General features: G+C 41.0%; 3 protein-coding genes across 4 annotated transcripts in view; 1 reads left to right on the top strand and 2 right to left on the bottom strand.

The window, feature by feature from the left end:
* Positions 1–72, bottom strand: part of LOC135337106 (pleckstrin homology domain-containing family A member 8-like) — a 3401-nt gene extending 3329 nt beyond the window's left edge. Inside the window, exon 1 of the mRNA XM_064533008.1 lies at positions 1–72. This exon is cut by the window's left edge and continues 49 nt beyond it. Coding sequence (XP_064389078.1) covers positions 1–60 — 60 coding nt within the window. The 5' untranslated portion in view covers positions 61–72.
* Positions 73–146: 74 nt separating this feature from the next.
* LOC135337105 (solute carrier family 35 member F5-like) lies at positions 147–12931 on the top strand. Of its 2 annotated transcripts, XM_064533007.1 has the most exons (14): positions 147–386; positions 809–967; positions 1051–1184; positions 1242–1689; positions 1812–1890; positions 2202–2276; positions 3254–3393; positions 4089–4264; positions 7818–7916; positions 7994–8067; positions 8252–8414; positions 9502–9592; positions 10915–11057; positions 12713–12931. In XM_064533007.1, the coding sequence occupies exons 1-14, from the start codon at positions 255–257 to the stop codon at positions 12813–12815; spliced, it is 2016 nt and encodes a 671-aa protein (XP_064389077.1). In that variant the 5' UTR covers positions 147–254; the 3' UTR covers positions 12816–12931. The 2 variants fall into 2 exon arrangements, with proteins under 2 accessions (XP_064389077.1, XP_064389076.1); XM_064533006.1 differs by having other exon boundaries at positions 1051–1689.
* On the bottom strand, positions 4866–7734 carry LOC135337107 (uncharacterized). Its single transcript, XM_064533010.1, has one exon. It carries the CDS (start codon positions 6300–6302, stop codon positions 5241–5243), a length of 1062 nt encoding a protein of 353 aa, XP_064389080.1. The 5' UTR covers positions 6303–7734; the 3' UTR covers positions 4866–5240.
* Positions 12932–12936: the final 5 nt, after the last annotated feature.

The raw sequence follows: 12936 nt of genomic DNA, 5'->3' as shown, positions 1-12936 counted from the left end.
TTTAACTGTTTTTTTGGGCGGATAAAAAAACACATAAAACTGAAGGGAAAGTGTGGGCATCTAATAGAAAAACATAATAATTTAACCCCGGGGGGATTTTCCCATAACTTTTATCCCCGGGGTTAAAATTGTTTTATGCAGTGGGTGTGCTGAGTTAACCTTTGACCTTGAGCTGTTAAACTACATGTAGCAGCCCAGCTAGCTAGCTAAGAATAAGCTTTGCAGCTCGAGAAAGCCTATAGGAGACTATTGCAATGGCTGGCAGGATAAAGAAATGTTTCAAGAGGTTCTTAAAAAGAACTGGTATCCGCAAAGGGCTTATCGGCGGAGTTCTGGTGCTGGTTGTGGTAGACCTCATATGGGTTGGTTCTGCAGCTCTGAGCAGGGTCAGTGAGTGTGTAGGAGTGGTAATATAATACTAGGAGCAGTATTTGCAGCTGTGCATGCTTAGTCCATGCATATGCAACATAATACAGTGGAACCCCTCTAACTATAGCGTACATGTGTACGTACTTGTAACCACCACCTAGTACCTCAGAGGAAAGGCCAACTACGATATAAATGTCAGGTGTCCCAAATGAACAGTTTATGTACATACAATTATTACAACGAAGGCCACCTCTGTATAATGACTGAAGGTCTCCGTTTAATATAGGGTTCCACTGCATGAGGTATAGTATTTAATATATCTGTACGATATGCGTATACATGTAATAAGATATAAAATAATTTATAAAAATTATAGCACATTTTCCTAATTGTGCAAATTAATATTAATAAAAAATTAATTAATTTTGGTTCCTTGCAGATTATCTACACACAAGAGGCCTACAATAAGCCTCTGTTTGCCACGTACTTTAAGACATCACTGTTCTCAATTTATCTGACGGCTTTCATCTTCTGGCGTCCATGGCAACGGCTGTGTGTGAGGGGGTGGAGGATAAGGGATAACGGAGAGAGACAACGAGTGAGTGGAAATTCATACCACACATCCACACACACTCCACCCACACACCACACACCACACACACACACACACCACCCACACAGCTTCTTTCTCCCGATGCTACCTGTTCTAATACTATCAATGAAGACCATGCTCAATCCACCTTTAATAATCCAGAGTACCTCACTGGCCCAACTACCCGGGAAGAGTGTACCAACACGAGAGATGACGCCCACTCACACACTGACCCAACTACCCGGGAAGAGTGTGCCAACACGAGTGATGACGCCCACTCTCCAAGCAGCACTGAAACCACACACAATGAACCACCAACCATCACCACCGATACCATAGTCCCTATTGACATGACCGGAGACAATATTGCCTGTTCTGATGAACAACTGATAGAAAAATCACCAGCTATACATTCTACAGTGGATGTTAATGACCATCTTTTACTAGTGGATAATACTATTAAGTCGAATCAAAGCTCTATACTGATATCAGCCACTCCCCCTGAGATCCTCTCCCCCCTGCCAGTAGAACCAGAGGTCACAGTTCTACCAGTGCAACCAGAGGTCACTGTGTGTCCATTGGCTGGCTATATGAAGGATGAACGTGTGCTATCAATGCAGGAGAGGTCAAACCTATTGACCTTTCGAGGAGCGGAGAGCGCCGGGGCTGATGGGGATATGAGAGTCATTAGCTGTCCAATTAACCCTGAGCTTGAGATTTGCCTACTAGTGAGTGTGTGTGTGTGTGCTCAGAGAGCCTTTAGCCCTAATTGTAAATTGATATTTTGTACGAACTGTACATGTACAATACTAACACATGTAGCTGCTTATTTACCCCCCTGCCCCCCCAGGGTCCCCCGGAGTACGAACCCCTCGGCTGTTATGAGCCAGACTCCTCTTCTGAGGATGAACACAAACCAACTGAACCACGTGAGACTGTGTGTGTGTGTGTTTGTGTGTGGGTGTGTGTGTGTGGGTGTGGAAGTATAGTAGACTAGTGTCTATATATAGATGTGCAGTAGGAAGGCTTTTTAAGTGTAATTAGGGATGTGCCCACAGTGATCCGTGGTGGTGGTTGGTAGTAACCACCTCAGACAAAACTAACCACCTCTTTATAGAGTTGAATCATTGTGGATTGAAAACAGCCACCATTTCCTATATGCTGGGCACAGCACTAAACGTGTGTGTGTGTGACTATTATGCATACACTAAACACTCTCCCCCTCCCCTCCATATAACAGTGTCTCCATGTCATGACAAGTGCTGCAAGGTTCGGTTCAAACGCACTGTGGAAGTGAGAGAGGTCACTGGTGAAGGTCAGCACACTAGTAGTGTATGGGAATTGCCATCCTAGAACAATATGTAACGTGTACTGCTGTATATTCGCTCTATTTATACCAATTATCAATCTAGTCAAGTAGTATTAGCACGATAATTATATGGTGAAAACTGTGGTGTGTTTCACAAGGTTTCATGGAATGTCCACTGTTTGTACAGCCTGTATGGGTAGTCTGTACACAGGGAATACATGTACACTGGCTTATATAGAACACACAGGGAACACGTGTACACTGGCTTATATAGAACACACAGGGAACACATGTACACTGGCTTATATAGAACACACAGGGAACACGTGTACACTGGCTTATATAGAACACACAGGGAACACATGTACACTGGCTTATATAGAACACACAGGGAACACATGTACACTGGCTTATATAGAACACACAGGGAACACATGTACACTGGCTTATATAGAACACACAGGGAACACATGTACACTGGCTTATATAGAACACACAGGGAACACGTGTACACTGGCTTATATAGAACACACAGGGAACACATGTACACTGGCTTATATAGAACACACAGGGAACACGTGTACACTGGCTTATATAGAACACACAGGGAACACATGTACACTGGCTTATATGGAACACACAATACAGTGACACACCAAATCATTACTCTATATAGTTGTGATAAGTAATGCTGTTATTTTATGCAAGTGCCTATTGTATCACACAATTATTGGCCTTTGTTCGAGACCTGTACAATGAAATCACGATGTTTAATCAAGGAAACAACTTAACAAAATTGTATAAAGTTATTCGCAGCATTTATGCTCACTTACAGCACTATATACTAGGGTAGCATACTGAAATCTGTGGTGTTGGTATTTCCTGGAAATAATATTATAGCCATGCAGTGTGTAAGCCTGTACACAGCTCAATACATTTAGAACACACACAGTGATACACATTACCCCCTCCCCCCTCCCCAGGTGAAGGTGGTGCTGCTACTGTTGGTGGACGCAGACTATTCAAGAAGAAGACTGTGTCCCAACACAAGGAGGAGTGGAAGAGACACCAACTGCTCCCTGTGTGGAAGGTGGCACTAATGGCTGCTCTCTTTGGAGTTGTGGTAAGTATACTTATGTGTGGGTATGCTGCACATAACATGTACACAGGTATGTATGAGTTCTCAATGATTATACTTTTATCTTCGTGTCCTAGTAAATGTGTTCTGACTAAAAATATATTTATGTGTGTGGTGTGTGGATAACGGAGGTTCTACTGTACTTGCACTGAGTTAAGGTGACCCTTGATGCTGTGGGTATGAATCTATAGCAGTGGCGGGTTAGGCCCTTACAATCTGGGAATCAACATGACCAATATTGGTTACTTGTACCTACAATCCGTTATCAGCTGGCTAGACACTAGCCTCCTTCACTAGCCTCCCCTGAAGAGTAGAGGAAGAGTGGCCTGGGATCGAGGCTAGCTAGACACATGCAGTTACATGCACACCTGTGCATACACACTACCCTAACCTATATATATATATATATATATATACACAGTGTACATTTAACACCATTGCTCTGAAATGGCAATCAGTCTGTATGGCTATTGTAAGATTACATCATATTGTGTAGAATAGCCGTGCATATATCGCATGGTTACAGGGTTTTGATGAACTTGAGCTACTATATTTTAAAGTCAATGTGTACTCTACTTGTCCATTGCAAATATTACAAAACCCCTGTACCTACAATCCCTTGGTATGTATATGGCTACACACAAGATTAAAGCTCTCCCTCTCTCTCTCCCTGGCTGCAGTGGTTCCTTGCTAACTACCTCTATTCCAAGGCCCTCTATGCTACTAGTGTGGCCTCAGTCAACACTCTCAGCTCTACCTCGGGGGTGTTTGTGATGGTACTAGCTGCCCTCCCTTGTTTATCAGTCACTGATGGAGACAAGATCACAATATCAAGATGCATTGTCACTCTTATTAGGTAAGCTCTTGAAATACAAAGCTATATATACATATGTATGTAAATCGTGCATGCATGTACTATACATAATAATACAATAACAATAACAGTAACAATAGTAATCTCATAGTCACTTGGTTACTATTCAATTCTGTTCGGCGATTCTCTTCCTGAGATTCGTAGTTCTTCTTTTTCCGAAACATCTTTTAGATGTTGTTGTTCCAGTTCGGCGATTCTCTTCTTGAGATTTAAGACTATCTCTTCACATTGTACGATTCTTTCTTCTTTTTTCGAAACATCTTGTGAAAGTTGTTTTTCCTGTTTGGCGAATTTCTCCCCGAGCAAAACTGCCTTTTCTTTTTCCAAAGTCAATTTTTTGATTTGTTTTTCTTTATCTTCTTTTATTTCTTTAATTTGTTGTTCTGCATTATTGTACGCATTCGCTATGGACTTAATTGTTAACCTAAGGTTTTTATTTTCCTCTATTAAACTTTGTAGCTTTTCCTGTTGCTCGCGATCATCCTTCTGTTTCTTTAGGTTTTTCACTTCTAAGTGAAGTTCCTGTAGTTTGCCAAAAATAGAAAGTTCAGTTGCACCTTTAATCAAGTTAGCTTCATTTTTGATCACCTTTTCTTTAGTATATTCTCTTTCATCATTAGTAGCTGCCCCATTAGGACTATAGTACATACAATCGTTGGATGTTTGCTGTTCCTGTATTGAAGGACGAGGGTCCTCTGACTCTGGATATGGATCTTTTTCGGGATACATTTCGGCCAGTATCAATGATTGGTTTAACTTAGTGGATTTTAAGGGATCATCAGTCTTTGCCAGTTTCTGTACCCATGCGTTAAAACTGTCCATACAAACACCGTGAAGAACAGGTGGAAAGTATTTGCTGGAGTCACAGTTACCTGTGACATGAGTTTTATATTGGCATCTTTTGAGATATACTTCATCATCTGTTATGTTTACACTTGTGTACCGGTCAAAATATCCTTTACTTGTCGTGCAAAGAGGTAAAACTAAATGAGCAGTCGAAAATTGTATACAAAAAGTCCCCTGCATCCTTAGACTTACATGTACATGTATATAGCTTAGTGGGTGTGGGATTTCTTAGCAGTACCTCGATTACATTCATGAAGTGAATATTATTTGTTATGAAGGGACGATTTGGCAGTATGTAGAGGCGAACTTCTGTAGTAGTACCATATCCTAGAACATTTTCCCATAATTTGATGAATTTTTCTTGGTATAAATCCAAAATTCTGTCGATTGAAGCGCATACTAAAACTCCTCTGTACATGATGTTCACAAGTGCGTAAGGTAGCCACCTTTCCTTTATTGATGTTGATGGGTCTGTTGCTCTCACTTTATTAGCGACTATTGCTCTCACTTCTTTAGTGACCATTGCTGTCAATTGTTCTTCTTCAGCAACCATTGCACTCTGTACTTCAGCAACTATTGCTTTCTTTACTTCTTCAGCAACCATTGCACTCTGTACTTCAGCAACTATTGCTTTCTTTACTTCATCAGCGACCATTGCACTCTGTACTTCAGTGACCATTGCTCTCGTTAATTTAGCAAATATTTCTTGATTACCGACCATTACTCTCACTATTTCAGTACCTAGTGCTCTCGTTATTTTATCAACTATTGCTTTTACTTTTTCTTCTTCAGCAACCATTGCTGCTCTCTCTGCTGCAGTAGCGACCATTGATGTCACGGCTTCTGTATTAAATGTAGCGGCTATTACTCTCACTTCTTCATTATTAGGGTTCATTGCTCTCGCTTCTGCACTGGTGACCATTGCTCTCACTACTTTAGCGATCGTTGCTCTCATTTGTTCATTAGCAACTATTGCTTTTGTTACTTTAGCGACCATTGCTTTCACTTCTTCTTCAGTGACTTTTGCTTTCATTATTTCAGTGATTATTGCTCTCATTTTGTCAGTGACTATTTTGCCCACTTTTTCATAAGCGACCGATGTTTTCACTTCTTCTCTGTTAGCGATCAGGAGTAAATATACATTTTTTAGATGAGATTCTGGATCATTGTACATTCACACGCGGAACACTGAAGATAGTATGCATAATCACTGGCTTGCATGTGTCTATATGTGTGTGTACATGTAGAAAGGTCATTTATGAATCTTCTCTCATTTTCACAATGTACTTTTCGGACTAGTTTTAGCATTGACTCTGGAAAAATATGAGATAGTATCCCCCCTTTAGTTGGCTTTGGCTTTTCCTGGCCACATCGAATACATGGTGGGTCATCTTGTTTATCTTTCCTAAAATTTTCATTAGCATTGCGAAGAATGTTGAATGCTTCCGTAGGGTTCGATCTTTTGAATTTACTTTTTTCTGGGAACATTTCTTTCATGCGTTCCCAATGTTTTTCAACTACAGTTTCAGCTGCCAATTCGTCACGTGAGGTGTCTCCGTTGACTGGACTTTCTTCAGTGTAATTACTTGGATCTAAGCTGTCACTATCACCCTCAAGAACTTTTTGTGATAGATTGTGCTGCTGATTGAAAGGCTTAGGTACAACTTTATTGCCTGGGTCTATCCTCGGCTCTTGCAAAGTTGCTATAGGATCAAATTTTCTATGTGCTGTCTTGTTTTCGACTGGACCTGTTTCAAGGCGTAAATTATCCATCAAAGGTTCTAGACCAGTAAATACAGGTCGATCCTCAGGTACAGTAGGAATATTGTCAGCAGTTGTTTCAATTGCATTATTCTCACTTCGTCTGGCTAGAGGTGCAGTAGACTCCTGTGCTGGTTTTTCCGTGTCTAGAGGACCTGTTGTAGTTGTTGTAGTAGATCTTTCTATTTTTGCAGGCCCAGGATTGAGCTCAACATCTCCACACATTATCAACAACAATTCGTGCATACAAAAACAGTTAGTAAAAGACAATATTCCAGCTCTCTGACGGCATTTTTTCTGACAATTTCTGTTAGTTGCTTTGCCACTAGATCTAGTATTGAAAGCTCTCATAGTCCATAGCTGTAGTGATAGTATGCTTGTTATTACAAAAAGCAAAACTATTCTTTTGACAGGAAAGAAAGCACTTCCGAACTGATCAAATTGTTCGCTTGCTGTCATACAGTCAACTCCAAGTCCAACTACTGCACCAACATTACAGACCACACACAACCCTCCATATAACAATAGCAACAGGAGAAATTGAAACACAGTACCAGCACTTCGTATTTGTCCAACTTGAAATTGTCTTTTTCGATAGTTCTTCAGTTTCCAGCTATGTACAAAATGGTTCACTTGTCCTAGGCAGTATTGATGGGGATTTATCCCTTCAGCATCCTTGTAGTCAGGTAGCTTGGCAGCTTTGTACTTCTCTTGGTTTGAGACTAGACTAGGCACTGCTACACAGGGCAAAACTAGACACCAGAGGCTGCAGAAAATAAGCACCGCGGGAGAGCTTGTAGCAAACATGTTCCGCTCACTATATCTAGCTAGCTTTGTTTTTCTTGCTAACAAAAAGGGGTGGGTCTGCGGTCATGCTGACACAAAGAGGTGGGGCTGTGGTATTGTAAGCTATTTTGCTCCCCCACAGTGTGGGCGGGGCTGCTCTGGTTAGCCTATCCCCCTCTGGTAATGAAGGAGGGATAAAGTTCAGCACTGGAGCACTCTATGCACTGGGAGGAGCAGTGTTGTAAGTTGTGTAGAATTGTTTGATAATATTTCAATTTTTGTATTATTGACCCTTTACCTAATATTATATTTCCTCAGGTATGCAGTGTACCTGGTGTTGCTCAGGAGAGCAGTGACTCATCATGACTCACTGGACATACCAATGTTCTTTGGTGGGTGGAGCTAGTAGCTGATGATTACTCTTGGTTGCATGCATTTCCCTACTCTGTCTTTTAGGCCACTAGCATAATTATAGCTGTTTAGAATTTAGTAAGTTTAGTACATTCTCTATAGTGTACTGTGTACCCCTCCTCACACGTACACACACACACGACTCCCCACACACACACACACTAGGTTTTGTCGGCCTCTTTGACAGCATATTTCTCCTCCCCCTGCTGGTGGTATGGCATTACACTGGCCTGGAGGTCTTCCAGCTACCCCCCACAGCTGATGTATGGACTCTACTACTGGTGAATGGCTTTGTGGGTACCGTACTCTCAGAGTTACTGTGGTTATGGTAAGCCAAACACCTACATGATCTATACATGACATTGTACATAGCTAATTATTTTATGACCCTTATAAAATGATCTACATGTACATGTACACTACAGCCATACATTACGTAGCGTCTTTGAATGGCCATAACTTGTGTTGTAATGTTCCAATTTCAATGATTTTATGAAAGCTTGAAAGGAGCTCTTTAAAATGGGATGCTTAAATCGAAAATTTGCAACATGACCAAATTTCTCATTTTTCAGCTTTGGACCATGGGCTATATATAATCCATGGTATGATCAAATCAGAAAATATTTTTATTTCTCAAATATGAAATTTGATGACATCGTTTGAAAGGTATTTTTCTAAGCTTTCAGAAAATCCTAAAATTGTTTAAATTGGATCAGTGAAATTCGCAACTGATAGAGTCCCCCAACCATTGATTAAACAGAAGGGGGGAGGGTATTAGGTTGAACATATATGTAATATAACAGCAAGTGAGCAGTAACCAACTCATGATGATTGTGTGTGTAGTGTGCCATTGCATGTACATATCCCTAACTGTTGTTAGTGCGAGAAATGCAATAGCCATTTATAGCCTCTGTGTAAGCTATTAATGGACTTTGAGCAATCCATGTAAATGAGATAGACAGCATACGCACACGTAGCTCCTCTGAAGTTATTGTTTGGGTGGATAAAATTAGATCTCAAGTTACTGGGTACAAAGAGTGTGTGTGGGTGTTGGAAGTGTTGCCATTGGTCACCCTACTAGTCCGTCTGGGGTCATAAAGCTGTGGTGTATTATATTACTATAACCTACTTGACCTCACCACCACCTATTTTAAACACTCTGCCTGACCTCACATTCATTACCATATTCATACCTACAAGCCTATCTGTTGTTTGTCTACCACGGTGTACCCAATGCCCTCAGGGCATCTTGTATTACATGTACTGACACGCCCCCTGTCTTGCATATTCTAAATTTCAAGAAATTATAGATCCTGTGAAAATGTTGTCCCAGTAAAAACAAGCACTTGTAAAACTTGGCTCCACACAATCATGCATATCTAATATAAGTGGACTAACGAGGTCATTGATTGCAGGGGCGTGTTCCTGACCTCCCCCCTAATGGGCACACTGGCTCTGTCCCTCGTCACTCCACTCAGTATCACCTACAGTATCGTCATCGGTCAGGTGAGCACAACATACACGATAATATCGTACAGCGGGTAATTTTCAAGGGTCTAATTCTTCACTAATAATAATTATTTCACGTATAATTATTATTTTCGAGGATAGCAATTTTTTGACTTGAACATGCATTTTTGAGGTTGAAAAATTCGCAGCAAACTTGGTTGAAATCCGCGAAAAATCTGCCCAAATATTTGACCCTCGAAAATTAGCAGTGCTACGGTTAGTTACTAGGACAGCCAAATAAGTTGGGCTTATAATTATACTGCTACAAGTACAGGAGCACATTATATTTGGTTGTCCTTTGTAAGTGTATTAAAACAGCGCGTGAGGAGAGCTTATGTCATTACCTTAGAGCAGCTGTATATACATTGCACATGCATACTGTATCCACAAACCATTTGTGCGTTGTCCAATCACTCACTGTCTTATATTGTACATTGTTTTAGTGTTCTATGGATTGTCCTAACCTGCTCGTGCTTGTATGGCTACATTAGAGCCCTCTGTTAGTGTGACAAGTTTCTGATTAGACAAACAAAGACAATAAAATTGTCCTCTACAAATTGAAAATTGCTTAAACTATCTTCCCCTGTATGTACAGAATGTAGCGCTCCATTTAACACTATTTATGAACACTTGTAGTGTGTGTGTGTGTGTGTGTGTGTGTGTGTGTGTGTGTGTGTGTGTGTGTGTGTGTGTGTGTGTGTGTGTGTGTGTGTGTGTGTGTGTGTGTGTGTGTGTGTGTGTGTGTGTGTGTGTGTGTGTGTGTGTGTGTGTGTGTGTGTGTGTGTGTGTGTGTGTGTGTGTGTGTGTGTGTGTGTGTGTGTGTGTGTGTGTGTGTGTGTGTGTGTGTGTGTGTGTGTGTGTGTGTGTGTGTGTGTGTGTGTGTGTGTGTGTGTGTGTGTGTGTGTGTGGAGGGTGTGTGTGTGTGTGGGAGAGATTTACTGTTGGCATGAGTATGACCATTGTTGATTATTCCTGCCCTTTCCTGTACCTTTATTGATCATCTCAAGAGCTGTCACTGTCAACACTGAGAACTATGTTGCTGTAGAAAGAACAACACGCACACACACACACATAAGCTGCCGTACATATAATTATACAACAACTCCAGGAATTTTCCTAATACTATACAATGTAGGTGTAGATATTGCAAATCATAAGTTCTGGCTTGTCCATTTACGTAAATGTGAATAGTGCTGTGTACATGGGGTGCATGGTGGTTCAAACAAAAGTAATTTCCAGAACGTATAAGGTTAGCTTTCTCTCAGTACATATACTTCATAATTAAGAGTTTATTGGTCTCCTCTCTCCTCTTCCCTCAGGCTAATTTCTCGTGGATGTTTGTACTAGGTGCAGTGCTCATTATCATCTCCTTCGTTGGAGTGACAGTGCTGGACCACTTTGGTGCTTGGGACCCACTCTGGGCAGGAGCTAAGATCCTCTTCCTCAAGGCCAGGGACTACAGGTGAAGGAGTACACACACGCAGGGGTAGAGGCCAAAGTCCAACATTAAAAGCCCCACCATTTTATAGACCCCCCATAGAGCTACAGAATGCATATTTAGTTCTGAAATTGGACCTTCCTAACTCAAGTTACAGTTAGTGAGAGTTTGCATGTGAATGGAATGGCTCTTCAAGCTAACTTCAAAAGGTGTACAGTGTGTCGTCCTTGATTATACTCAAGGGTGTTTGTTCCAGTGTTTGTTCCAGTATAGTACAGTCAGTATAATTATATTGCTGTCCCTAGGTTAATATGCAATGACTAATGCCATAAGTATAATGCCATAAGTATAATGGTGGGTGGGCTGAACGAGGCTTTGCAATGCATGTCCCTTTAACAACAAGTATCAACCTCTCCCCCCACCACCACCACTGGGTCTATAGGGACCTCCTATAAACCAGTGTAAGTATCAACCTCTCCCCCCACCACCACCACTGGGTCTATAAGAACCTCCTATAAACCAGTGTAAGTATCAACCTCTCCCCCCATGCACCACCATCACCACTGGGTCTATAAGAACCTCCTATAAACCAGTGTAAGTATCACTACTGCTATTACACGGGATGAAGCACCACTATATATATGATCCTAGGGGTGTTAGTTCTGGGTACTCTTGCTAACATATCGTGTAATGAATGGAAACTATTTAACGATTGTTTGGCCTTTCTTGCGTTTATTTATGAACTTAATAATTAATTAATTGATACACTCACTATAGTGGTTATTGATACATACGATAATTTAATAGAGTTTTGTGGACATAATTAATTTTCGTGCACTTAAGAGCTCTATAGGACAATCCTTACTAGGAATGGTTTTTGTGTACAGCAAATTACATTACATGGGAATTTTAATTCAACCACCTTTTATAAACGAGCCTTTTAGGAAGCTCGAGCTAATTGATGACTACATGTTGTACACACAACCTACTTAACACTTATGGTTAAAATGAGCCTGTTACTAAGACAGTCGAGATTTCTATCTTAAGTGTCAGTCTAACTACCTGTCAGTGGAGCTTATCACATGACCACCATAGTAACGGGACCATAGCTGCTGGTATGTGTGGACGGTAGGTTATGTGAGGGGACAGCCACACTCTAAAACTCACCATCAGGTGTTTACTATGGAGTGCCCTTTGGCACAATGTAGTTCACAGGAAGTGGTCCACCATAATTATTGTGTGTGTACAGTGTACAGTGCTGCATGTACTCTGAATGTACTCCTCAATGGATTATAGGATGCAGTGTATATAGCAATGGATATATAGAACCCCCTCAATGGTTTGGGGACTCTTTCAGCTGTCATAAGTTGTGGATCGAAATTCGTGGTTTTCTGAAAGCTTAGAAAGAGACCTTTCAAATGGTATCATCAAAGTTCATATTTGAGAGATAAAAATATTTGCCAATTTGGCCGTACCATGGATAATAAGCCCATGGTCCAAGGCCGAAAAATGGCCCCGACGAAATTTTGGATTTGAACACATTATTTGAAAGGTCTCTTTCTAAGCTTCTAAAATCATAAAAATTAGCAATGATGATCAGTGTAACTGTTCCTTTAGTTGTTGTATGTGTGTAATTAACCTCTCCCTCCACACACACACACACCCACACACGCCCACAGACATCACAGGGAGTTTCGAGCCCTAAGCCGTGAGTCGCAGCGCCTCATAACAGATGATCAAATCAGACCAGCCTATTGTCAGGACTACCTCTCTCCCACCTGAGAACACTGTGTGTGTATATTGGACTGTGTCTGTGTGTGTTTTGTTTTTATTTTGTAATCAATTTCCTGTTTCATACCCTAATAAACCACAAGTTTCTTAATTGGATATGAATCTCATTAAC

This window comes from Halichondria panicea, chromosome 6 (assembly GCF_963675165.1).
Source record: "Halichondria panicea chromosome 6, odHalPani1.1, whole genome shotgun sequence".
Taxonomy (NCBI): domain Eukaryota; kingdom Metazoa; phylum Porifera; class Demospongiae; order Suberitida; family Halichondriidae; genus Halichondria; species Halichondria panicea.
This window is presented reverse-complemented; position numbering and strand designations above follow the sequence as displayed.